This window comes from Salvia miltiorrhiza, chromosome 5, assembly GCF_028751815.1.
Source record: "Salvia miltiorrhiza cultivar Shanhuang (shh) chromosome 5, IMPLAD_Smil_shh, whole genome shotgun sequence".
In the NCBI taxonomy this organism is placed as follows: Eukaryota; Viridiplantae; Streptophyta; class Magnoliopsida; order Lamiales; family Lamiaceae; genus Salvia; species Salvia miltiorrhiza.
Window position 1 is genome coordinate 13,320,503 of NC_080391.1, and position 25,825 is coordinate 13,346,327.

Sequence of the window (25,825 nt, forward strand, 5' to 3'; positions counted from 1 at the left end):
GAAGCTTGCTTAAGTCCATAAATAGATTTCTTAAGCTTCCAAACTAGATGCTCTTCACCTTTCTTGATGAACCCTTCTGGTTGTAGCATATAGATATCTCTATCTTCTTCAAGATACCCATTCAAGAATGCGGTCTTGACATCCATTTGCCACACCTCAAGGTTCATATGGGCTGCCATGGACAAGAGAAATCGGATAGACTTAAGCATGGCCACTGGCGAAAAAGTTTCCTCAAAATCGATACCAGGTCGTTGAGTATAACCTTTCGCCACCAGTCTCGCTTTGAAGGCCGTAACCTTCCCATCCGGTCCTCTCTTGCGTTTGTATACCCATTTGCTACCAATGGCCTTTCGACCCTCAGGTAGCAAACATTTCTCGTATACATCCATGGCAGTTATGGATTCAAATTCTGAAACCATACATGCCTCCCACTCAAGAGCATCCGGATCTGCTAGTGCTTCGGAGTAAGTCCAGGGATCTTCTTCGATAAGCCCATCGTCAATTGAATCTTTAGATTTATTGACAAATGCATATCGACTGGGCAGTTTGCCCTTTGATTCCCTCTCACTTCGACGTGGCACTATTTCAGATTCGGTATCGACATTCTGTGCATTTTCTGATGAGACCTGCGGTACTACATCTTGCACAGTTGGCTGAATTGGCTGACTTGTCGTGCCAATTTCTTTGACCTCTCCGAATATAATTTTACTCTTACTTTTATGGTTATTTATGTAGTCCTCTTCCAAGAATCTTGCGTTAGTGCTAATAACGACTTTCTGATCCTTAGGACAATAAAAATAACCCCCTTTCGTTCCTCTAGGATATCCTATAAACAACTTTACTTCAGTTCTAGAGCTCAACTTATCGGCATCCTTGTTCAGCACGTGTGCTGGACTGCCCCAAACCCGGATGTGGTTAAGAGAAGGCTTGCGCCCTGACCACAGCTCGGACGGGGTCTTAGCAACCGACTTAGAAGGCACTAAGTTTAGAATGTAACCAGCTGTTTCTAAGGCATATCCCCAAAACGAAATGGGTAAAGTAGCAAAACTCATCATCGATCTAACCATCTCAAGAAGAGTTCTATTTCTTCTCTCTGCCACACCATTCTGTTGGGGTGTACCCGGTGTAGTCAACTGAGATGTAATCCCAGATTCTAACAAGTATGCTCTAAACTCGTTACTGAGGTATTCACCACCGCGGTCAGATCGCAATGACTTGATACTTTTATCTTGTCGCTTTTCTACTTCCGCCTTGAATATTTGAAACTTGTCAAAGCATTCAGACTTGTAGCGCAACAAGAAAATGTACCCGTACCTTGAGTAATCGTCAATGAAAGTGACAAAGTACTCGTACCCTCCACGAGCTTGAGTGGACATAGGTCCGCACAAGTCAGAATGAACCAGTTCCAACACTTCTTTGGCCCTATACCCCTTGGCCTTGAAAGGCCGAGTCGTCATCTTTCCTTCTAGGCAGGATTCGCAGACTGGGATTGGTTCTACTTGAAGAGACTCCAAGATACCATCGGAAACCAGTCTTTGGATCCTCCTTAGATTGATGTGACCCAATCGTAGGTGCCAAAGAAGAGTTTGGTTCTCTAGAGAAGAAGTTTTTCTCTTCTTTTGGTTTGTAGTCAAAGTAAAAGCAGATGAAGAATAATCAAATGGACATGTAAAAGTATAAAGAGAATCAGCTGCACTTCTAAATAAAACTTGACCATCTTTAATGAATATTGCACTGTCTTCTAAAAGAACAGAATATCCATACTTTCGTAATTGAATGGTAGAAATCAAGTTTTTCCGAAAACCCGGAACATAGAGTACATCTCTTAAAACCAAAACATGTTCATCAATTAATAAATTCACATCTCCAATTGAAACAACGGGTAAGCTTGCTTCATTTCCCATGGAGAGTGCTAGCTCGGCTTTACTAAGCTCCCTTGTCCGCAGGAACCCCTGCAAGGTGTAACAAACATGGTCAGTTGCACCCGAGTCAACAACCCATTGATGGGAAGATCTCGAAACTGAATATGTTTCCGTTACTAGAGCAATAGAAATACCTTGAGCTTTCTTCATCAAGGGACAGTCGGATTTCCAATGTCCTACTTGTTGACACTTGAAGCATTTCCCTTTCCCCTTTGGCTTGCCAACGCCTCCGGTCGGGCCTAGCTTCTTCTTGCTCCCACCTTTTTCTTGGCCTTTCTTGCCATGGGGCCCTTTCTTCTTCCTACCTTTCGGTGGAAAACTGGGTCCTGTGGCAGTGGCCAAAGCCTGTGGACTCTTTCCCATGACCCCTTCGGCCGCTACCAACTCATTAAGCAGTTCATTTAGAGTGAACTTTTTCTTGCCCATTACGGCATTGAGTCGGAAGTTTTCGTAGGATTTGGGCAGAGTGTGGAGAACCATGTCTACCTTAATGGCATCCTTGATTCCTCCACCGAGCACGTCCAGCTCATTGAAATGATTAATCATTCCAAGCACGTGCTCGCGCACAGACGAACCTTCCGTCATCTTTGAAGACATGAGTTTCCTCATGAGTTCAAAACGGACTGATCGGTCTGATTCCCCAAAGAGCTCCTCGAGGTTCCTTATAATTGCAGCCGCAGTCTCCAACGACTGATGTTGCAGCTGCAACGCAGAAGACATAGTGGTCATAATATAAGCTTTCGCCATATTATTCGCCCTATGCCACCGCTTATGGGCCTCCCTTTGCTCTTCGGAAGACCGAGTAGTAAGGTTCGCGGGAGCGGGAGTAGTAAGCACAAACTTATACTCCTCCGCGTCTAGGACAAATCTCAGATTGCGCTTCCATTCCGAAAAATTCGGACCAGTAAGCGGCTTAGCAGATAAAACATTCAAAAGCGAGGTAATAGTCATATCTGAAATATTAAACAAACAAATGCAAATAAGAAAACACGTTATTGCATAAAGATTCGTAGCAATAATATTGTAACCTTTTGATAAAACAATATTATTGAAACCTCCGTTAGCCCAATCGAATTACACGCAAGCCACGTTCGTGTGGACGTTTACGCGCTCTTCGTTTGACCAGACACCCAGTCTTTGGTCTCATTCCATTTTCAACTTATCCTTATGAAAAAAATGGGACCAATAAACGGACCTTGTCTAGACCACGCAATTTCAAGAAGGGACTCCGTTGGGGAGTTGTACTTGAAATAAACGCCTAAGCTATGACCACAGTTTAGTCAACTTTATGACTATCTTTTATTTTAACCCCTTCTAGAATAATCCATGAAAGACTAACCCGTGCAAGCCACGTTCGTGTGGACGTTTACACGAGAAGCTCCCACTATTCTCAAGGTTAAAATAATTAATTTTAATCATTTCTAGAATAATTCGCAGAAATTAATACATGCAAGTCACGATAGTGTGAACGTTTACATGCAAAAACTCCCACTTATTCACAAGATTAAAATATTTTTTAATTTAGAAGTTTAACCGACAAAAGCTGCAAATTAATAACGAGTGCAAGCCACGTTCGTGTGGACGTTTACACCAATTATCAATTTACTTTGTCTTAAACCAACTGTGGAGGTCTATATCAATTTTATTTAAAAAATTGAATTATCCGCTAAGTCTTTTACTTCAAAAGGTTTACAGGTTAAATCACGTTGACACGGAAAACCTAAGCATGTATTTCTATAACACATGTAATAAAACATGCTCGCTTGAAATTCTAAAACATGCTTAGAGAAAACGTGATAACACCTAGCATGATATACTATGCGCATTTAAAACCACATAGAGCAAAAAACATCATGCTATTAAAACACCTTAACGGTGATTAAATTCCACGACATAAAAGAAACCCGACAAAAAAAAATGTCGTCTTATCGTGGAAACCTGGAACCTGTTCTTCCCTGCCTATTTTATTACAAATGAATAAAATAAGGGAAATTAAATTCTAATCTATTACATAATAGATTTCTTCGTCTTTTGGCAAGTCTCGTCGTCCGCGAAACACTCCATCCATTAAGTAGCCCAAATTAAATAAAAGATCCCAAATTAATTAAATCAAAGAGGCTCAAATTAATTAAATAAAAGAGCCCAAATTAATAAGCTCAAATTAATTTAATTAAATAGGCCCAACTTAATTTAATTAAATAGGTCCAATATATTTAATTTAAGAGGCCCAAAAGAGAGCCCAATGGAATTAAATCATAGAAGTCCAAAAGATAGGCCCAATTCGTCAATCTGTTGCTGAACAGGTCAGCCAACTTCAACGCTCCGTTTGACCCCTCAAACGAACTCCAATCGTATTTTATGCAGAAATACGACTTCTTCGTCTTTGAAAGAGCTTTCCGTGGCCACTTGTTTCACCTCAATCGGACTTCTGTAGAGGAAGTTATAGCTGTTCTTCGGAAACTGCCAGAACTTGATTTCCTGCGAGAGGCACGGCGGCACCGGCTGAATTCCGGCACCGGGCGACCAGCGGGAGCCCGGAATTTCTGTGCTTCTCCATTTTGCATTCTATCACCCTCTGTTCTTGATTTCTATTGTTCTCCAATAGATAAACCAACAAAGAAAAAATACAAATGGAAATCCTAATCTAATCACGCATAGCTTGTCGTGATTTTAAGATTACAGGCCAAGATCGACAAATCAAATAAATGATCCACGATAAGACGACGAACAATATACAAAACCTGCATATTGATATAGCAAAGTTCTACCAAGATCTAATGGTTTTACTACTCATTAATCCGATAGAGCCGAAATGTCCGGACCTTGGCTCTGATACCAATTGAAGGAACCATATTTTGATATACGGTTCGTGTGCCCACGATCCATTTCGGATATCTAACAAGTACATACAAAAACCATAATCCTACAAGGTAGTAAAAGAAGTATACCTGCGAAACGAGAAGTGATCGACTCCAGAGTTGATCTTCCGAATTGTTCCCACGGCAAAATTCGACGTTGGATGGCAACGATCTTCGAATCCTATCTCAACTCCAATGAACAAACACTCTCAATCTCTTTCTTTCTCAATTTCTCTCTTTCTCAAAATTATGTCTAATTGCTACGTGATTGTTCATTCTTAAGAATGATATCACATATTATTCTTATCTTTTACTTTTGATTAAAAATAGCAAAAGATAAGAATAATAGCAATTATTATGTTTGCCATTTTACTTTTGATTAAAATAGCAAAAGATAAGAATAATAGCAATTATTATGTTTGCCATTTTACTTTTGATTAAAATAGCAAAAGATAATAATAATAACAATTATTAATGAGAAAGAATCTAGAGATAATGAATTGTTTGTCCACTTGAGATTTAAGCCTTAATTTGGGCCAATCGGGGATCTACTAGCTCGAATAAAGTTTGGCCTCCCAGTGCTCGATTTTTCTTATTCAGCCCAGAATATAAATCGAGACACTAGTATTAATTTATTCCACTAGAAAATTAATACTGAATTACCTCTTTATTCTTTAGGTGAGTCGGGGCTAGTATTAGACTTAATTAATCTCCGTGTTTAAGATATCGAATATCCATTAATTAATTAATTCCTCTGACGATCAATTAATTAATTAATTAGTCGTTTAATTATAAACGACATCTCGAGTGCTACCACTTAAACTTATTATCGTATCGGAACTAATTCCACCTGCAGGGTTTAATACGATAAACTTATTAAGTTCCTCGAGAGGATATTATCATCCTGTTATTAGCAGGACACGGATCCTTATTGCAATATAATCGCATGTCAAATAATAATTGCTATCACCCAAAGTATCGAGTATATTGAGCTTCAAGAGAACTCTCACCCATGATAAATCAAAGCAATAGTCAATCTATTATTCACACCGATTAATCCAACTAAGGTTAAGACTATTTAAGTCGCCGAGATCTTGATTCTTAATTAGTCAGAATATAAGAATTCATCTCACTGTGATCCTGTTCAATACACGAAGGTACTAGCATAAATAAATAGCCAAGACAAACTATTTATCCATTTATGCTACAATCTAAACCAGCAACTCGTCCATAGTTGCCTCGATTGTGAACTCAATTTATATCTCAACTTTTTCCAATTATATGATCTTCTGTGATCTACAACACACCATATAATCTATAGTATGAGATAAATTGGACTATAATAGGATTATGCAATAACAATATTTCAGATAGAAGAATCACAGTGAACTAAGGAATCAATGTATACAAGCATAAAGTCTTGCTTTCAGTATACAACCCTTCACAGGTATCTGAAGAGTTGTTGCTGCTAGTTCCAGACAACATGGGACACATTACGAGTCAACAACCACATCATCAGAGTAGGTCAAGAGATTGCACCTGCAGAGGCACAAAAAAGAATTTAACATGTGATTGTAAGACATGTGCCAGCTATGAAAAGAGCATTAGTAGTTTAAGCCATGGGAAGAACCATGGCAACTTTTTTTCTGGATACTGCCAAGGGTACCATAAATATATATTTGGAGAACCTTTTCACGACGATGTGATATGAAAGTTTCAATCTTAGGTAGAAGATCTCTAAACTCCACCCACGAAGTTAGAAGGAATGCATGGGAAGGAGAAAAAACGTAAACGCTCAAGAGACCCACTGTTTAACTTCCATCAGAATTTGATAAATTCTTTTTCTTTCTCTTATGCTTAGGTTTCATGGCATCCAATAATGTCTTGGCTTTGTTTTTCTCTTCTCCAGCTCGAGCTGCCACCGATAATGAAGGTGATGCATCTGCATCTCTAAGGGATTGATCCATTACATTCAACTGTTGCTGTTCAGGTGGCATTGCATCCATCTTCTGATCTGGTGATGCTATAGCTGCAAAATATGAAATGATTTATACCTCTAATATACAAAACAAGGATCAAACAAAATAAAGTGCCCAGATACAAAGTGTCAAACTAGCCCTCTAGGTCGCTAGGTTAAACAACTTGAAGATAAGGGGAAAATGATTACAGTATCTGCACGTGCAGATCTGGAACCTGAAAAACTAGCTCAAAACAAACAGATCCATCTAACAGCAGGCTCATGCCCAGATGAAATATAAAACTATAGAAACTAAGAACGAAAATTACCAGAAATTAAAAATATAGAACCACAAATAATTGAAGAACAAAAATTGAAGGACTTATGTGTTTAGAAAACAGATAACTATAATAGATTTGGGAGAGTGAGGAACTTGGGTGCCCGAAAATAAGAAAATTCATACTCTTGTACAACGAGAAATATGACACAACAAAATACCTTGTGTAGCCAGACTTGCTTTCAATTCATCAGCATCAGCAACCTTGGAGTATGGATCCCTGTACGCAAAAATAACATACAAGCATCAAGAACATGCATGTGATTAATAATTCAGAGTCCAGACCAAGCATACAGAGATGTATTTTGAGGACTTGGAGATATAGATTCCTCAATAGCAACTATAAATTGGACAACATATTCACTAATTTGACAATTTTGCAGTCTGTGCAGGCACCCATTCGCTTGGTGTAACACTTTATTGGCATCATTGATTTAGCAGTTAGCAGCATAACAAACATAAAAAAGGCTTTTCATATATGTGCACATATTCATATATAATTACCCCATGCACAAACAAACTCATACAATAATATCTAAACATAAAAAAGGCTTTTCATTGTAAGAGCAATTTCACTCACTGACAGTCATTAGAATAAGTATTTACCAACTAGATGGTCCACCAATGACGGCTTTATGTTTGCTGTCTCTCAAACTTCTTTCATCTTTCTTTGATGAGTGGCTCTCAATTTCCATGTCATCACTTTGTCTGGCACTTGTTTTCTCTATTTTCAGTTCAGGCTTCTCCATGTCCTTCGATATATCAACTGAATCAGGGTGTCTTTTTATTTTTTTCAAATCTCTTTTTGTTTTATATGATTCGACCTGCAGAACAGAAAAATAATTGCAAATACTCCTTAACTTAGCCAGGTTATATAGTACATTATGAGATAGAAACAAGTAAAATAAGTGCCAGCAACTGCTCAAGCATGTGTACTGACAGCTTTTCTAATTTTTCCAGTAATATCAGCAGCCTTCACAGATGCGATCCGCAAGCATTGCATAACAACACTTTGCATCACACCTTCTCCTCCAGCTTTTTGAATAGCACAGACATCACCATTTGTGTTCAAAGTAGCAGTCAGTTTTCCACCCATAACAGCTTCTTCGAAGTGCGATGGGTCAACAATCTAGCAACACACGTAACAAAGAGGAGTAGTGTGTCAGAAACATAACCAATCAAATATGAGATAACAAACATGCGAACACAAAGGAAAAAGACTCATGTTTATGATATGCTTACCACTCTGCTCTCGTTACCAATAAATGCAAATGTTACTGCTACAGGGAGATGGTGTACAATCAATGGTAAGGGTTCTCTGACCTGCCATAGCACCAAAAATGAAAATTGAAGTTCAATATCTAAGTTTCTTGACAGGGCTGCCAGTCGAAATAAACAGTTTAGCACCCATCAAAACCCCCCTCTTATTGGTAAGAGAGGCAAGGTGAGAAATCTATTAACTTAGAAACATAATAATGGCCTAAAGTACATATAACACATGCCATGTAGCAGAGCAAGCATTTCATCTAGCAGGAGGAAATTGATTATCCGAGACCCCGTATAATCTAAGAGTCTTCATCAATTGCAAAATAGTGAGGTGAAATCCATTACACCAGAACCAAAATATTCGAGAATCGAGATCATCTACAAAAGGGAGGGAACATACTTCTGGCGGATGAATTATAACTGCCTGACCATCTTCTCCTCCCAGTGTGCACTCTGGCCTTCTGAATGTCAACAGCGCAGCCAAGGCTGCAATATTTGCGGCATCAACAAGATTCCTATTTTCAAGGAAAAGAGAGATGCCAATAAAATTGTCAATACGGGCCAGCAGAACCACGTAAATCATCTATTTGAATTAAAACATACATGCACAATTTACCCGCCATTGTCTAGAATGTGAAGATCGATACGGATGGACCACACCCATTTCCCCGCAACAACACAAAGTGATTCTGTGTCAATTGCCCTACTTTCCCTGTAAAGAACTTTTTATTGATTCAGCAAGAACCAAAATATCAAATTTCAAGATATCTGCTAGTCCTATGAAAATACTTTACATTTCATTTAATCATAAAAACTTCAGATGATTAAGTTTAGTAAACAGATACTGAGTTACAAATTACCTTAACCCGCGATCAACTATCCGTCCCAATTCAACAGCAGATTCCCCAGTACGACCTACTTCAAACGAAGGATCTGCCATTGGAGAGAACTCAGTAAATATGGCAAGAGTACCTTCATTAGGGCGATCACGGTAAGGTTGCACTAGTTGTGATGTTACAAACCCCATTACGCGAGTCTGGCCTAGCTGGACTTCTGATGAGCCATCTTCACTGTTCAGACACCAAAAAGTTCACAATTGTATTTAGACCCACACACCCACAATTATCACTAAAACAAACATCATCTAAATTAAAATTAAAGAGCATAGAGAAAAAAAAAATATGTATAGGAGGTTTTATATATTTCAAGATCCAATATATTTACTCAAGTGGTAAAACAAATGCGCTGCTTAAGAATGTCAAAGCATACATGAACCTATCATGGAAAATTACAAAAGTACAACAACTACTCTACTGCTGGCCAACACATTGGCAGATGAAAAGATGAATGTTTGCAGAAATGACTGGCAAAACGACTGGGAAAATCGGGAAGAGAATTTGTTACCTGCCAAACTGGATAGTTAGGTTTCGGTAATCAAAAGGGCCACGACCGTCAGTTCGGAGGTCGGAGAGCAGTGCTGTTTGAATGAAGTTCTTGTCATTGACGGTCATCCGCCAGGAATTGGGCAACCGCTGCTCCATAATTGGTTATTCTCTTCGGCTTTGGAGATTGAGGTGGGGATAGGTGGCGGCACCGCCGACGATGGTGTGAATCGTTGGATGTTAGAACCACAGCAAAGGGTTTTAGATTCTTTAGGGTTTTTCTGTTAACGTTGTTATGCAATTATGTGGTTTTGAATTAAACTTGTGAGCACGATATATTTTATTATTTTTTAAATTTTAAATTATATAAAAATATTAAAATAGCATCGTTTCTGAATTAGATTAATTGATAATAAAAAATAATTTATATTAATTTAAATATTAGTAATTAATTTAAAATAGTGTTTAACAATGTTATCAATTAAATGAATATGATATTAAATTTAATGAATATCATATAATAATAATAATTTAAGTCAATCTCTTTTTAAATAAATAAGATTAAATTATCAATATAACAAGATTAATACACTTAATATAATAATTTTAGACTCTTAAAAGTTTATTAATCCCTCCATCCCATTACAAATGTCCCACTACAAATGTCACATTCTTTTTTTTGACAAAATATTCTTTCACTATACCTAATATTTAAATAATTTTCATCAATTCACTTTATCTACTAATTATACATATTACACATTTCTTAATCTTTGTGACATAAATAATTCAAAAATAGGGAAAAAAAAGGGTAAATATCATTTTAAATCTCAAACTATTTTCGCACTATCAATTATATCTTAACTATCGAAAATGATTTAGCCTTGAACTATCAATTTGAATTAACTGTACCATTCATCCATTTTTTTTTGCTCCAAAATTTTGATGTGGCTCACCAGATGCCAAGGTCTAATTAGAATTATTCTTGTTTACCTACATTATATAAAACGACGTGAGTATATGTCTTGCTAATTAAAAATTCAAAGGATAAAAAATAGATAAAGGGTACAATTGATATACAATTAATAGTTCAAGGTTTAAAAAATTAATTGATAATACGAAAATAATTTGGGGTTTAAAGTGATATCTACTAAAAAAATTACTATTAAAACTCCTCTTCATATTATTATATAGATATAGATGAGCAATCGGAGGAAAATTATGTCTTCAAAATACTCATCAGTCAAATGTCTACCAACTGACTCTTATGTTGTTATAAGCTAACATACTTAGGGCATGTTTGATATGAGTTTAAAAGCAGGATAAGTTAAATTAGTATGGATTTATGTAGTGTTTGATATTATGTGTTACTAATATGGTCAACTCCAAGTTTATCCCAAGACCCTAGCTTATTTTGTGGGATTAACCCACACTAATTATCCCACCTTCCCCATGGGATTAACCCACACTAATTATTCCACCCCCTCCATAAGCTACTAATTTAGGTATTTGATATATTAATCCAACCTATTTCAATGGATACCAAACACTTTTTGGGATTAATTACTAATGATATCAAACACCCATCTGAGATTAGAAATCATGACTAATCCACACTAAATTATCAGGATAATTTATATCCTGATTAATCCAATACTGAAAATCAAACGGGCCCTTAGGGCGTGTTTGTTAGGGGTTATAAGACCCATCAAATATATAATACGGTTAAGGAATCCTGCGCTCTCCTTAATCCGGGGTCCTACGTGGCATCTCTAAGAATTCACCATTTAAAATCCCTACAATTCTAGAGCCTCTAGCTCAATTCCCTATCATTGACGTGGCAATATAATTCCACATCACTTATATTATACTCCCTCCGTCCCAATAATGAAGACACACTTCATTTGGGCACAGAGATTAAGGAGAGGTAGTTTAGATGATAAAGTGTTGTGGCCCACATCATTAGTGTTTTGCTTAATTTAAGTTTAGTGAATTTGTTGACTTTCATTTTAAGTTTTGACTTTATATTTTAAATATTTAAATAATTAAATTTCAAAAATTTAATTAATTTATTTAAATTAATTTTTTTATCCAGAATTTTTTTTATTCACTGTTATCAATTCAAATTCATTTTATTCCACTTAAGTTAAAGAATGAAAAACTGAAAAGGATGCTGCACTCCTTTCAAAATTTACAAACTGAAATTAAAAGAGACATTAATTGAAAAAAATGGCGGCTCATTCAATTTCATTTCAGAATCTGGGGGTTAAATTTCCCACCAAAAAATCGAGCATTACAGCTTATAAAAGGGAGTTCAGAATCTGCCATTTCCCACCAGCTTTCTCACAAAATTCACACAAAAAGAAAAAGAAAAAGATGACTAGAAGAAAAGATTTAACAAGTGAAGAAAGGCAAGTTGTTGCACTCTTCCTTCTTCGCAACAGTGCAGGCGGCAAGCTGAACTACGGCACTCAAAAGGCTGCCATGTTGAAGTGGGGCTGCTGTAGGAGTTCGATCGCTCGTCTATGGAAGGCTGCAAAGGAAGAACAAGCACAAGGTCAATTAATATGTGTTCAAAGTAAAAAAATCAACAAGGTTAGAAGGAAAAGAGTTCATATCGATTTAGATTTAATTTCAAGTTTGGAATTGCACAAAAGAGGAACAATTAGAAGGCTAGCAACAGGTATCAACTGCTCGAAGTCAACAGTGGGTAGATGGATATCAAGAGGGCTGATCAGAGCTCATTCAAGTGCTATCCGACCTGATTTGACAGCCCCCAACAAGCTATTACGGCTTAAGTTCTCTCTTGAACAGATTGAGTATGATAGAATATGCATGGCCCTAAAGTTTAAGCCTATGCACAATGTAGTGCATATTGATGAGAAGTCGTTCTATATCACCAAGACAAACCACAAATTTTACTTAACACCACAAGAAACTGAACCACATCGCACATGTAAGAGTAAGAAGTTCATCACTAAGGTTATGTTTATGTGTGCGGTGTGTAGACCAATTTTCGACACAGATGGGAGTGTGTTGTTTGATGGCAAAATAGGAATCTTTCCTTTCACTGAGATGGTGCCAGCCAAGAGATCAAGCAAGAACAGGCAGGCTGGAACATTAAAAGAGAAGACAATTCAGTCCATCACTAAAGAAGTGATCAAGGACTGCATCATCAATAAGGTATGGATGTCAAATGACAAATGTATGCAATGCCATTCTAATTTAGTAGGTTTTCAGTTGTTCATTTCATATGCAACTTAATTTAAGATCAATGGATATTTATTTCAGTTGTTCATTGCATGCTTGAACAGATTATTCCAGCAATAAAGGCAAAATGGCCTGCAAAACAATCTTCATTCAACAAGATAATGCTAAGCCGCATATTAAAGACAGTGATCCAGATTTTAGGGCTGCTGCAACAGCCGATGGCTTTGATATTAGGATTGTCCATCAACCTCCAAATAGCCCTGACACCAACATCAATGACTTGGGTTGGTTTAGGGCTATTCAAAGCTTGCAAGTGCAATCAGTTTGCTCAAACGTGGAAGATTTAGTTAAAGCAGTTCAGATTTCATTCAATGAGCTAAGTCTTAATACATTGAATGCTGTTTTCTTGAGTTTACAGGGTTGCTTAACTGAGATAATGAAAGTGAGAGGGCAAAACAGTTACAAGCTCCCACATATGAAGAAGGGAGTGCTTGCAAGACAAGATGCACTTCCATTGACTTTGGAAGTGCCAAAACAGCTAGTGGAAGAGTGCATTCAGTACTTGCTTGACAAAGGAGTAGTTGAAGGTATTCCCCAACTGAAAGAAGCTTTGGGAATAGACACTTGTAGTATTAGATCAATGGAGGCTGCCATGTTGATTGAGACTGCCTGCATTGGTTAGTTTGGTTGTTCTTATCAGTTTTTAAGGCACATATGGGTATAGTTGAAGGGGCAGGTTTAGGGATTTCTATAGAAACATGTGAAAATCAGTAGAAAGTGGAGCATATTTTTTGTAAATGACTCCCATTTTGTAAATGACCCTCATTTTGTAAATGACCCCCATTTTGTAAAGCTTAAGTGATTTTAGAGGGAAGTTTTTGAATATGCATGCCACAACACAAGTGCAATCAAAGGGCAATCAGCCCTCATACCAACACATAGGGCCAACACCACATTAATCACACAAAATTAGTCACAAGATAGAACCACATTGGCTGCCAAAATCGAAACCAGAGAGCAATCAGCCCTCATACCAACACATAGGGCCAACACCACATTCAATCACACAAAATTAGTCACAAGAAAGAACCACAGAGGCTGCCAAAATCGAAATCAGAGGGCAATCAGCCCACAATCTCATATAAATTGCAGATTAATCATAGATTTATTAAGAACGCAACCAAAGGGAACATATTGAGCAAAGAATCATCATTTCAGCATTAATAATCCATCTACCACACTGAACTCCTCCGCCAAACCCTAGATTGCACAGAAACACGAGCGAATAGAACAATCTCACCCTTTTAGAGCCGAATACATGGTCTCGACCATTCTTAGAAAAGCAGGGGAGCATCGGCGCCACCAATCGTCGCCGGCAGCCTCTTCCCCTCGCGCACGACGTCGTCCCACTTCTCCGTACACAGAAAAGGGAGTAGATCCGAGTCTTCGACCTTCATCGCGGTAGAGGGCCGGCGATAAATAGGGCATCGAACCGGAGACGGCACCACCGTCAAACCCTCCTCAAAAGCACCGCCGGACTCCTGGAACCCCTGTAAATCGCCGCTGCTCTCATACACATAACCAGACGGCGGCGAAGGCAGCGGAGGTAAAAGATCGAAGAATTCTTCGTCCTCCGAATCAGGGACGAATTCAGAGTTCAAATAGGCCTCCCAACCCAATTTATCGGCCATTTGAACGATGGGTGAGGTGGATTTAACAGATGGTGGAGACGGATTCAGGGTGAGGGCGGCGGAACCCTAGGGTTCTAACAGGAGGGCGGCGCAATTTTCGGAGGGTAAATAATCGGAGACAAAGGGAGGCGTAGCGGAGGAGTATGAGGACGGCAGATCAGATCGGAGAAGGGCGGCGGCGTATTGGAGGGCGGCAGATCAGATCGGAGAAGACATGGTGAAAGAGAAGAGAGAACATTCGAGAGAGAGACAGAGATGAGGCTGATATGAGGGAGGCGGACGTTTCAATTTCTAGGGCTAGTGTTTTTTTTTGTTATTTATATTAGTCATTAAGGTTAAGTTAATTCTAATTTGGCAACCCTAATTATTTCCATATATAGAAATGTGTCTTCATTATTGGGACAACCCGAAAAGGAAAGTGTGTCTTCATTATTGGGACGGAGGGAGTATATGATTATTTCTTTAAGCTATTTTCCTTCACCAATTTTTGATATCACCAATTTCAATTCCTCTTCACACACGTCTTCACACACAAATGATTTCACCCTCACATTCACCAATCCTGCGCTCTTAATCCTCCACCAGATTTCCACCAACTGCACTCGGATTCCAGTCGCCACCGCCGCCTTCACCGCGCCGGCCACCTCCCTTCCCCCGCAAGCCCTCCGATCTGCATCGCCGCCTCTTTCTTTCTTCAATCGGCGGCTCCACCCCCCACCGCTATCTCCGCCGCACATTCACCAATCCTGCGCTCTTAATCCTCCACCAGATTTCCACTAATTGCACTCGGATTCCAGTCGCCACCGCCGCCTTCACCGTGCCGGCCACCTCCCTTCCCCCGCAAGCCCTCCCATCTGCATCGCCGCCTCTTTCTTTCTTCAATCGGCGGCTCCACCCCCCACCGCTCTCTCCGCCGCTCCCGCAGCCTCAGCCGCTTCTCCCGCCCCATTGCGCCGGAGCCGGAGGCCGAGATGGACTACATAAAAAACGTGCCCAGGGGAAAATTCGTCAACACCACGAGGGGCTCGACCTCACTGGCACCAACCGCGAAGCGCCGAGCCCCTAGATCCCCAAAGTCTCACCGCCTCTTTGTGATTTCCGGCGAACACGACAGCCATGTCCGCCGATCTGCCACCTCCCTTCTCCCATATGGTAAGTATTAAATGTTTGACTATTTTAAATATAGAATGATTATTATTTTAGAAAGAACAAATTTTGGAAAGATTTTTAACAATGGAAACATAAACCCTAGATTTTTATGTTAATTAATTTTCCGTAGCTGCAAAGAAATTTTTTTGGAAACAATTTTATCAAAGGAAACTTAAACCCTAGATTTTCATCTATAAATTCATTAGTTGAATTATTAAAGATACAGCAGACGCAAGGTAACCTTCTTCTTCTTCTTTTGTTGTCTTTCTTTTCTTTTGTATTAACGCGGCCATACCTCCTTCTTCTTTTTCTTCTTTTTTCCAGATTTTTTGTTTAGAGGATTAAGGGATTGCTTACTTCCCTGTTTTGGCGGGTGGCGGCTGGAATTTTTTTAGACATTATCGTAGACAAACAGGAAGAAATTATCATTATATGACCAAGGTTTGTGATTTGATAAAGTTCATCGATTCATCACACAAATAAATATGAATAATTGTGCAGGGATAACATAGCTGATAATGCTAATCTTGATTGTTTTGTATATAATTGAGGTGGCTTGATCTTGATGGGTTGGTGCTAATCTTGATTGTTTCGTTGCAGTCACTGGTGGTCTAGGTCTAGCTAAACAGCTTGCTTTATTTTCATTTGACCTTAAATCTGGTGTTCTGTTGCTATTTAAGATGTAATCATGCAGATACCACAACTTGTATTATGTTCATAAAAACTGATTCTTATATTGACGTAAATAAAATAGAATTCAACATTATGCTTTATTTTCATTTGACCTTAAATCTGGTGTTCTGTTGCTATTTAAGATGTAATCATGTGGATGGAAATTAACGCTGCCATATTAACATTTCTGGATGCATGGTATACTGGTAAATCTGTTAGTGACTGATGCTCATTTCTTTTGTTAGATTTGTCATATTTTAAGCCATTTTACTGCACCCCAATTCCAATTCCATCTACATGAGTTTTGATATATATATATTAAAAAAAAAACTGATAGAATATTTAAATTTTGATATTGAATTGAATGCCAACATATTTTTCTTTAATATTTCTATCTTAAACATAGGAGATGTCAACATCAAGAAAGAAGATTCAATTGAATGCCATAAATGACAACACGAGAAATAAGCTTGTGGTGGTCAGGATACTTCGATTGTGGATTCAAAAGGACATAACAGGAAAGGAAGGAATTTAGATGATTGTAGTGGATGAAATGGTAATTGTTCATTATTGGTTATTTTTTTTTTAGCCGGAGACTTTATCTATGTAGTCTATACATACTTTTTTTATGTGCAGGGTGACAAAATTCAAGCTACAATCTCTACGGGGTTGAAAAACAAGTTTTTTGATCTACTAAAAGAGGGCCAAATTTATGTTTTTGAAAACTTTCAAGCTATCAAAAATAATCCAAGCTTTCAATATGCCAAAATCAATCATCAATGTAGGATCGGCTTTGATCTTGCTACTAATGTGTCGGAACCTAAGGAGTTTGTGGAAATTGTGAAATATGGATTCCAATTTGTACCTTTCAAGGAAATACAATCGCATGATAGCATGTTTGTTTTGGGTAAGAATAATTTTCTTAAATAATGATCTATATATTAAATTTTACATGTTCATGCCATATTTTATTAAAATATAAATTATACTACTTGCAGATATTCTCGGCGAGGTCAAGAACGACACAATTACAATAGAATGGGCGGACTTCAAAGGTAGAAAAGCCAGCAAATGTGACGTCACATTGGAAGATGCATAGTATGATTTTTACTAATTCTTTAATTCATTATCGATAGTCATTATCTAACTTTTTGATTCACTTATATATGCTATGTTGACATTAGTGGAACACAAGTAACTTGTGTGTTGTGGGAGTCTTTTGCTGATGAACTAAAGTCTTTTATGGAGTCCAAGAAAAATGAAGACAAAGAGCCCGTTCTCGTGGCTTTGCAATTTGCGAAGATATCAACTTTCAAAGGTTTAAGATTTATTAATTGTTCTAAGTATATAAAAAGGATGATCAAAATTATTCACAAATTTTGTATTTCATTTTAGGGAAAACCTTCATTTCCACAATGAAGCATGCAACTCGGTTCTTTATCAGTCCGGAAATCCAACAGGTCAAAGAGTTTATTCTTAGGTTTGTAATTGAACATACACTACTTATTTTCAAATTGTTTATAGTTTTAATTATTTTTTTTTATATTAATTTGATATTTCTTTATTGATGTTACTATTATATTAAGGCGTGGGACTGGAAATCTATTGAGTTGTTCTATCACAAACATTTCGAGTAGTGGTGGAGAATTTAAAAGTGAGGATTGGTTGAATGGTTCTCTCGCGAGAACCATTAAGCAGATGGTTAACTCGGATGAGGTATACATAGCATAGTGATTATTCAAGGTTGGGATTTTTTTTAATTGATAGCACCAAAATTTAATTTTAATTATTTATTTTTTAATTTTTAGGTTGGTACCTATATATGCAAGGGGACTATTAGAGACATTCATCCTACGGAATCATGGTTCTATGAAGCATGCGGGAATGATAGATGCTATAAAGGTATTGCAAAAGGAAGTAAAGTCGGAGACCAATGCAAAAAGTGCAAGCGTCCGATTGGGTCAATCCATATAAGGTTATTTACATATTTACCATTATTTTTGTATCTAATATTATATATGTTTTATACATTTTCTAGTTTACATCTATATAAATTTACAAAATATCTTTTAATTTGTTGTTTTCTGGTTATTATTAGATATTTGATGAAGGTACTCATAAATGATGATGATGATGACATGGAGCAGGCAACATACTTTACATTATTTGAAGATTGTGCTCTTTATTTTCTTAAAAAAACTGCTAACCAACTCATGGAGGAGATGGAGAATGAGGTAAAGGATCGTTCAAAACTTAAATCTAGGTTTCGGGTATATATTTGACATTCATTTTTTGCTTAAATATTTGCAAAAGAACTCATGGAGTCCTATTTAAATTAATTAAGATTAATGCATCAGCCATGAATCACGTATGTATGTCGTAATGTAAGTCAATTAATCTTTAAACTCCATGTTTATTTCATAATCTCAAACTTTTATTTGAAATTTGTAATCAGACTGGAGATAGGAATGGAACCCCTGAGGCACTCACCATCATGCTTGATAGACAATGTCTTTTTAAAGTTGAAGTGGGTACGAGGTTTGGTGATCGGACATATACTGTGAAGAAAATAACTGAAGATGTTGATATTATGGCAAATTTTTCTAAGCTTTGTCCTGATGAGGTAAGCGTATTCATTTATGCAACAGATAAATAGATTATGTATTGGTTATTTTTAAATAAAATAGAATTCTTAATTGATGTTTTTTTATGAAATTTTAGGAAGTCGCCTCAAGATACAAGGGTTCTACCAATTTCACTGAGAAAAATGCAAATGAAAAGGTAAATAAAATATTGTACAGAAGTACTCATTTTTACATTATATTGAAATTATATTTTATATCTAATTTTTTTATTGTAGGATCATATAGAGGTGATTGAAGAATCGTGTTCCAATTCTACGAGCACTCAAATCACTCCACAGAAAAGAAGTCCTAATGACCTGTACAGAGATCATACTGGCGGTGATGATTTACAATTGTCATCAACAAAGATCTTGAAGAAGTAGATGACATTTAACAATTTGATTTGAGATTTTTTTTATTGTTATTTTTCAATGGATTATTTGAAAGATATTTAGACGATTGTGGTTCATTTTATTTGGATAATATTATTTTTGTTGAACAATTTCATTAATTGACCAATTTTATTTTTTAGTTTTGTTGGAGAAATATTTTGAATTTATTTACATTCAAAATATATAATTCAAGAAAATCGAGGTGGGGCCAATAATACATATGCAATGATACAAGTAGTTGTCGATGGGGCTTAATCTGGGAATTGAACATGAGACCTTCCCCAAAATCTCTCAACTACTCTTTATCAATATGTATGTATGTATTTAGGTAACTTTATTTTCATTCAGCGCTACAAGTAATTAAGGTATTAGAGTTAATATTTTTACCAATTCTTATTCTCATTTATGCCCAAAGAAAAACAAAAACAAGGAATAGAAATAAAAAATGTAAGACTTCGATTTGTAATTGTTTGTTGCGTAAGTCTTTTTTATATAGTCAAAGGAAAATAATAGTTTAATTTATCGGCCCAAGCATGCATATCAAGATAGATACATTCATTTTTTTCGCTTTGTTTATAAATAGATGACTACAGTTACAACTAATTAACTCATCTACATAATTAAATTAGGTGAGGGATCTTACGTGTAATCCATATATTCACCTTTTAATATTCCCCATTCTTGACACCCATACGTATATAAACCGGTATATATGTGTGGTTGTTTGTGGGTGTGACAAAAAACTATAAATTAGACTAAAAGTTCTTAATATTTACGTATAGCGAGGTCGAATATATTGAAGAATAGGATAGCAAATTTCCTTTCTTACCATGTTTCATATGGCAACGTATTGTTTGAAAGTTAAAAACAATAATTTCTTGCCTTTTCAATTCGTTTTGGGAAGGAATTTAGATAGCAGATTTTGTCTTCTCAATATATTCCCTCTTCCTCAAGAAACTAATGGAAGGAAACTTTCTGTATATGAATACAATGCTTAACTATATAAAGAGGTTCATAGCAAAGGATTTTACACACAAATTGAAACAGTAGCTACATATAACAACTCATTCCTTCGATTTAGTTTCTTTGGTGGTAATTTGTTCCAATTCCGGGTGAGTTATTGGCTCCACAATTGCAAGAAATCTGTTTTCAAATTTTGCATATTATGTGTTTGATAAAATGCTTGAGAGAGCCTGCAAATTTTTCTTTACATTCTTTAATATCTATAAATAAAATTTAATACTTGACGTTTCTCATCACATCTGAATTTTATCTTAGCCCATATAAAATCTAATATTGTGCTTTATATATATTTTCGTTTTTTTAGAATTAAATATATTTTATGATTTTAACTTTTACCAAATTCCGATGTATAATACCAACTTCAATTGCTTTTTTTTATCTATCATGAACCGCAAGAAATATTTGCTTATTGTAGGCTAGGATATTGACCTTTTGAAATAATTATGGAATAAACATAAATATAAATATAAATATAATTGTAGTCAAAAATTGGTAGGGTTCATAATCAAATTGATTCGAAATAAATATATTTTGGTTATAGTTTCTATGCATTTTCTACCTTTGGTTTATTAAATAAAGTTTCTATTATTTATATTGGTTAAAGTTCGTAAACTTTCTAATATAGAATAATAATGTTGGTTTATATTGTTGATGTGCCGATCTTCTAAATTAATTTGGATTTATTGCACGTGTTGTTACAGTTTCATTATATTGAAAAACTTTAATGATGGGGATGTGGTCACTCTTCAACGAGCTTCACCCTTTGTCAATGACACCTACAGTTAAAGCGAGACTGATAAGATCTTATGGCATGCCTTCAACCAAAAATGATGAGTTAAATAGTTTTGAATGCATATTCCATGATATAGAGGTATAATTTATATATCAAACTTTATGATTAAATGAATATGTAAATGCATATTGATATAGATATAATGATTAAAATGTAAGGGAACTAGGTATCATTTCACGGCATCAAAATTTATAATATCTAAGTTGATCTCTAAATTTGAAGAAGGATGGCTTTATGCTATACGGAACTTCGGTGTTACACATAATCATTCAAAGTTTAGAGTTACGTCACATAAGTACAAAGCAACTTTTTATGGAAACACACAAGTTAGAGTTGAAACTAATACAATGTTTCCTAATATCATTTATGCATTCAAGACCTTTGATGATATTCAATCGATTGAAAACATTGCGGATGCTGTTCCAATTGGTAATGATAAAATATTTTTATACTTTTTCTTTATATATTTTTATATACGCTACAAACTCTTAGTTATGACGTATGTGGCTCGTGCAGATGTTATAGGCAAAGTCGCCTCGAAGCCTAATCCAACAAAACAGATAACTCGAGATGGTAAAGAAAAAAAATATTGGATCTTACTCTTATTGATATCGAGTGAGTATTTATGTATATATTTTTTGGTCATTCTTTCTTTGTTATTAAATTAACTTTTGTTGTTCTTGCAATATTGTATAATATTTATTAAAGGGGAAAGACAATATCTTGCACACTGTGTGATGAGGACTGAAATATGCACCAGCGCTCTGCTAAACATAACGGGAATATTTCTAGTTATGATTATGATTATTATTATTATTATTATTATTATTATTATTATTATTATTATTATTATTATTATTATTATTATTATTATTATTATTATTATTATTATTATTATTATTATTGTGGTTATTTCTGATATTTGGTACAGGATTGCCCTGACTCTCAGCTTGGCTCAGCTCGGCTCCGCTTTCCAGCTCTGATGACTCAATTTCAAGATGTAGATTAGAATAACGGGGCTTGGGCTTGATTCATGGGGCTAATGGGCTTTAGGGGTCTGATGGGCCCAAGGGCCTTAAGTTTATGTTCATGCTTATAAATAGGGCCTTGATGCATAGATTAAGGAGATAGTCATTTTTCTAGCCTACAACTTGTAAACTGTAAAATACTCTCTCGATTATAGTGGAAAACCCCCAAAACCCCCGTGGACGTAGGTCTTCTCGACTGAACCACGTAAATCCGGTGTCGTTTTGCTGCTTTTATTTACCGTATTATTTCTCGTTTCACCACTGTGGGATAATTATGTTGATATATTCATGAATCAATATGAAGAACGCCAAATGGATGTCAACGTTATTGTATTACAATTTTGCAGCCTAAGTATGTTTCGAGGTAAGTACAATCTTCACTCTTAACCGAATTTATAACTTTAAGCAATAACTTCACAATATTTAAAATTTTGTTAACTTTTAAATTTATAGGTACTGTAAAAGTGCAAAGTAGATATCAAGTTACTAAAATTTTGTTAAATGAAGATATACCTGACATACATGAATTCAAGCAGAGGTACCTTTAGTTTATCTAACCGATTGATTATATATATATATATATATATATATATATATATATATATATATATATATATATATATAGGGTTGGTATCAAGTGAGAACTTTAGATTTTGTGACACCTAAGAATAATCTTAAGCCCTTGATTTTGTTTAATCTTGCGGATGACATTTAAAGATAATAATCATAATTAATATTACAATATAATTAACATATCAGCTGAATTGTGTGAATAAAGGCATATAAGGTATTAGTTAAAAGTCAAATAATGGATGTTAATCAAAGATTTGAAGAAATCCCTTAATTGACGTGTCTTACTAAATTGGATAGAAATCAAAAGGTAATTTAATTAATGCATGCAGTTTTTTCACCTCTACTCTAGCCTATCACCGTCGATCATTCTTTAGAGAGAAAGAATTGTTCATCTACCACCAAACCAGAAGTTTCTCGCCCAACTTGGGATCGTTGTCCGGTGAACATCACCACCATTGATGAAGGTGAGTGCCATATTAAGGGATTCCACGATTTTTTCTGTTTAAATCTTCTTTTCGACGAATACCGACTTGGTGGTGTTAGTTTGTGTAATTTTCCACTTGGTGGGGAATCGATTAGAGAATTTATTGTGTGGTTTCTGGCGACGATTTTCTTCGATTTTGTGAGATTTCCGTCGGGTTTGTTCAAGCGTGAATATATTATGTGGGTGGGTTTCTGCGATTTTATGACATTCTCCAACGAATGAGCTTTATCCAATCTATATTTGTGAAAACTTTTTGTACTTTTCCATGGACACTAGGATTTGGTTGGTATAGTTTGTGTGGTTTCCGACTAGGTGGGGAATAGATATGGCAAATTCTTGTGTGATTTTCGACGACGATTTTTTTCGATTTTCTGTGATTTCTCACGGGCTTGTTCAATCATGACTATATTGTAGTAATACTAATCACAACATGGTTCATGCTTGTTGTTCGTGTGAACATAGAACTTATTTATGACAAAATGCCATATTTTTGTGTTCATGTGTCTATTTTGTTGTTCATATTTGTTATTCATGTGAACATATAATTTATTTATGACAAAATGTCATATTTTCATGTTCATTTGTCTGTTTTGTTATTTATGTGAACATAGAACTTACTTTTGACAATATGTTTTGTTCAACTCTTTATTTGGATATGAACATGACAAGTGGTTACAGGTCGTTCGTATGCTCATGCATTTTTTTGTGGGAATGTTTTAGGCTTTACTAAATATAAATATACCATTCATTGATCATTATTATTCTTTTCATATTATTATAATGTGAATATGAGTAATGTTTGTTAGTGTAAGATTTTGTTTGTGCTAATTGAATGTGTGAATATGATGTGGGGTTGTCTATGAATATAGTGTTTGTGAATATAATATGCGTTATTCATGTCTAACGTCGACAATGAATATGGTAAGAGTTGGATTTCATAATGTTTTTCATGTCTGCTTGAAGGTAAGAATATATTCGCCTTAATATACATTCATGTATAATTTTATATATTTTAATCATGTGTGGTTTTTTAGTGTTTTTTGTTGTCATAGTATCTTTTGGACCATCAGAAATTTGCAAAGGCAAACACGATATCAAGAGCGCAAATGCAACAGCCAACATGTAAATATGAAATGGGTAGACAACAAGAATACAATAGACACGAGGTTATACCTCATGCGCCATTTGGAGACTTTTATGGGCGGTGGATCAACAAGTTGGAAGAGTGGAATGTCGTCGTCGTCTCCACATGATATGAGCCGAGTTAGATATTGTGGCACGATTTAAGTTGCGAGTACAATGATGTGAGGGAAGGGCTGCTGAAATGTGCATCTACACATTATCGGGAGTTGTGCAAGAATAGTAACTTCAATGCTAACTATGTCTTGTTTGGATGAGACAAGTCAGTAATATGAACAAGTTATAAACTTCCAAAAAATACTACTCCATGTTTTATGCCATATTTCAATAAAGCACATACTTATGATTGCATTTGGTAGTTGAAATCAAAGTTTATTCATTTTTAATTGTTTTACTTTGCTCACATATACTTATGAAAAAAATGTTCATACATTTGGTTATGCACCATTGTTAAGCAATATCAAATACTTCTCCTTGTAATTTTTTTAAGTGTTTTATAAATGACGTTCCATGTTTGGAATTCATAACCAAAAACATATTCATTAATTGGAAAATGACTGTTCATATTTCAATACAGTCATGGATAAAAGGTAAGATCAAAATTTTTCAAAGCACAAGCTAATGTAATCAATAACAATCTACATTTATTTTATGCACACGAACAACATGCATGAACAATTCAATCACGAATGAACAAAGTTTATTCAATGAAGCAGTTGTTATGCAAATGTACTTATGAACAAATGTGCATAAATTCAACATGAACATGAATGTGACTTTATGTTCGGTCGAATAACAAACGTTGGGGTCACAAAATTCATGTGAAGATGTACCTGACCAAAGAACATGCTCATTAATTGAAAAATGCTTGTTCGTCAATTACTACAGTCATGAATAGAAAGTAAGTTTAACATAATTCAAACCACCAACTAAGGTAATAAACGGTGGAATTAACGCATTGGTGAATAAAATAATTTTGTTCCTACGTGTGATTATTTTGCTTGGACAATTTTTCCAAATTGATGAAGAAATAACTCTAATAATAAAAGAAGATGAAATCTCCTTAATTGTGTGTTAGTGGGTCATTAAAGATATGGTGGTTTGACCAAATCAAAAATACCATAAATATGAGATATTAGATTGCATGGAATAAGGAAGTAACCGATTCTAATAAATCATGAAATACTACTATACCCCTTAACACATATATATACGGTGGATGTGGAGGCAAATCACAACCGTTAGATTCACATGATAAAAGGCTAGGATTCATTCTTAGGTGTCACAAAATATTAGAGTTCTCACATGACCCTCTCCCTATATA

The 25,825-nt window shown here is 35.7% G+C and overlaps 3 protein-coding genes and 1 long non-coding RNA gene across 6 annotated transcripts; 3 read left to right on the forward strand and 1 right to left on the reverse strand.

The window, feature by feature from the left end:
• Positions 1 to 6,215: 6,215 nt before the first annotated feature.
• On the reverse strand, positions 6,216 to 10,020 carry LOC130986149 (exosome complex component RRP45A-like). 2 transcript variants are annotated; one of them, XR_009089179.1, is made up of 10 exons: positions 9,745 to 10,020; positions 9,201 to 9,410; positions 8,957 to 9,052; positions 8,741 to 8,855; positions 8,317 to 8,397; positions 8,015 to 8,203; positions 7,681 to 7,898; positions 7,236 to 7,294; positions 6,469 to 6,809; positions 6,216 to 6,319 (listed from the first exon to the last, which is right to left on the reverse strand). XR_009089179.1 is itself a non-coding variant. In XM_057909442.1 (10 exons), the coding sequence occupies exons 1-9, from the start codon at positions 9,879 to 9,881 to the stop codon at positions 6,592 to 6,594; spliced, it is 1,323 nt and encodes a 440-aa protein (XP_057765425.1). In that variant the 5' UTR covers positions 9,882 to 10,020; the 3' UTR covers positions 6,216 to 6,319; positions 6,589 to 6,591. The 2 variants fall into 2 exon arrangements, 1 of the variants encoding a protein (XP_057765425.1); XM_057909442.1 differs by having other exon boundaries at positions 6,589 to 6,809.
• A 2,078-nt stretch (positions 10,021 to 12,098) lies between these two features.
• On the forward strand, positions 12,099 to 13,614 carry LOC131025536 (uncharacterized). The gene is made up of 2 exons (XM_057955329.1): positions 12,099 to 12,927; positions 13,037 to 13,614. The coding sequence occupies exons 1-2, from the start codon at positions 12,099 to 12,101 to the stop codon at positions 13,612 to 13,614; spliced, it is 1,407 nt and encodes a 468-aa protein (XP_057811312.1).
• A 1,513-nt stretch (positions 13,615 to 15,127) lies between these two features.
• LOC130986150 (uncharacterized) lies at positions 15,128 to 19,599 on the forward strand. Of its 2 annotated transcripts, XM_057909443.1 has the most exons (13): positions 15,128 to 15,775; positions 16,097 to 16,213; positions 16,851 to 17,000; positions 17,081 to 17,351; positions 17,443 to 17,542; positions 17,629 to 17,762; positions 17,840 to 17,924; positions 18,031 to 18,160; positions 18,253 to 18,419; positions 18,543 to 18,678; positions 18,900 to 19,067; positions 19,166 to 19,225; positions 19,305 to 19,599. In XM_057909443.1, the coding sequence occupies exons 3-13, from the start codon at positions 16,980 to 16,982 to the stop codon at positions 19,449 to 19,451; spliced, it is 1,419 nt and encodes a 472-aa protein (XP_057765426.1). In that variant the 5' UTR covers positions 15,128 to 15,775; positions 16,097 to 16,213; positions 16,851 to 16,979; the 3' UTR covers positions 19,452 to 19,599. The 2 variants fall into 2 exon arrangements, with proteins under 2 accessions (XP_057765426.1, XP_057765427.1); XM_057909444.1 differs by lacking the exons at positions 15,128 to 15,775; positions 16,097 to 16,213; positions 16,851 to 17,000 and having other exon boundaries at positions 17,160 to 17,351; positions 17,463 to 17,542.
• A 623-nt stretch (positions 19,600 to 20,222) lies between these two features.
• LOC130986151 (uncharacterized) lies at positions 20,223 to 22,001 on the forward strand. The gene is made up of 4 exons (XR_009089180.1): positions 20,223 to 20,572; positions 21,185 to 21,354; positions 21,435 to 21,705; positions 21,793 to 22,001. It is a non-coding gene; the product is annotated as an uncharacterized LOC130986151 (long non-coding RNA).
• The last annotated feature ends 3,824 nt before the right edge of the window (positions 22,002 to 25,825 follow it).

Coding starts and splice junctions, on each gene's coding strand:
- LOC131025536 (XM_057955329.1), top strand. CDS start 12,099: ATGACTAGAAGAAAAGATTTAACAAGTGAAGAAAGGCAAGTTGTTGCA. Junction 12,928..13,036: donor ATGGATGTCAAATGACAAAT/GTATGCAATGCC, acceptor ATGCTTGAACAG/ATTATTCCAGCAATAAAGGC.
- LOC130986149 (XM_057909442.1), bottom strand. CDS start 9,881: ATGGAGCAGCGGTTGCCCAATTCCTGGCGGATGACCGTCAATGACAAG. Junction 7,899..8,014: donor CTGGAAAAATTAGAAAAGCT/GTCAGTACACAT, acceptor TCTGTTCTGCAG/GTCGAATCATATAAAACAAA. Junction 7,295..7,680: donor ATTGGTGGACCATCTAGTTG/GTAAATACTTAT, acceptor TTTTGCGTACAG/GGATCCATACTCCAAGGTTG.
- LOC130986150 (XM_057909443.1), top strand. CDS start 16,980: ATGATTGTAGTGGATGAAATG. Junction 17,925..18,030: donor GTCAAAGAGTTTATTCTTAG/GTTTGTAATTGA, acceptor TATTATATTAAG/GCGTGGGACTGGAAATCTAT. Junction 18,161..18,252: donor AGATGGTTAACTCGGATGAG/GTATACATAGCA, acceptor TTTAATTTTTAG/GTTGGTACCTATATATGCAA.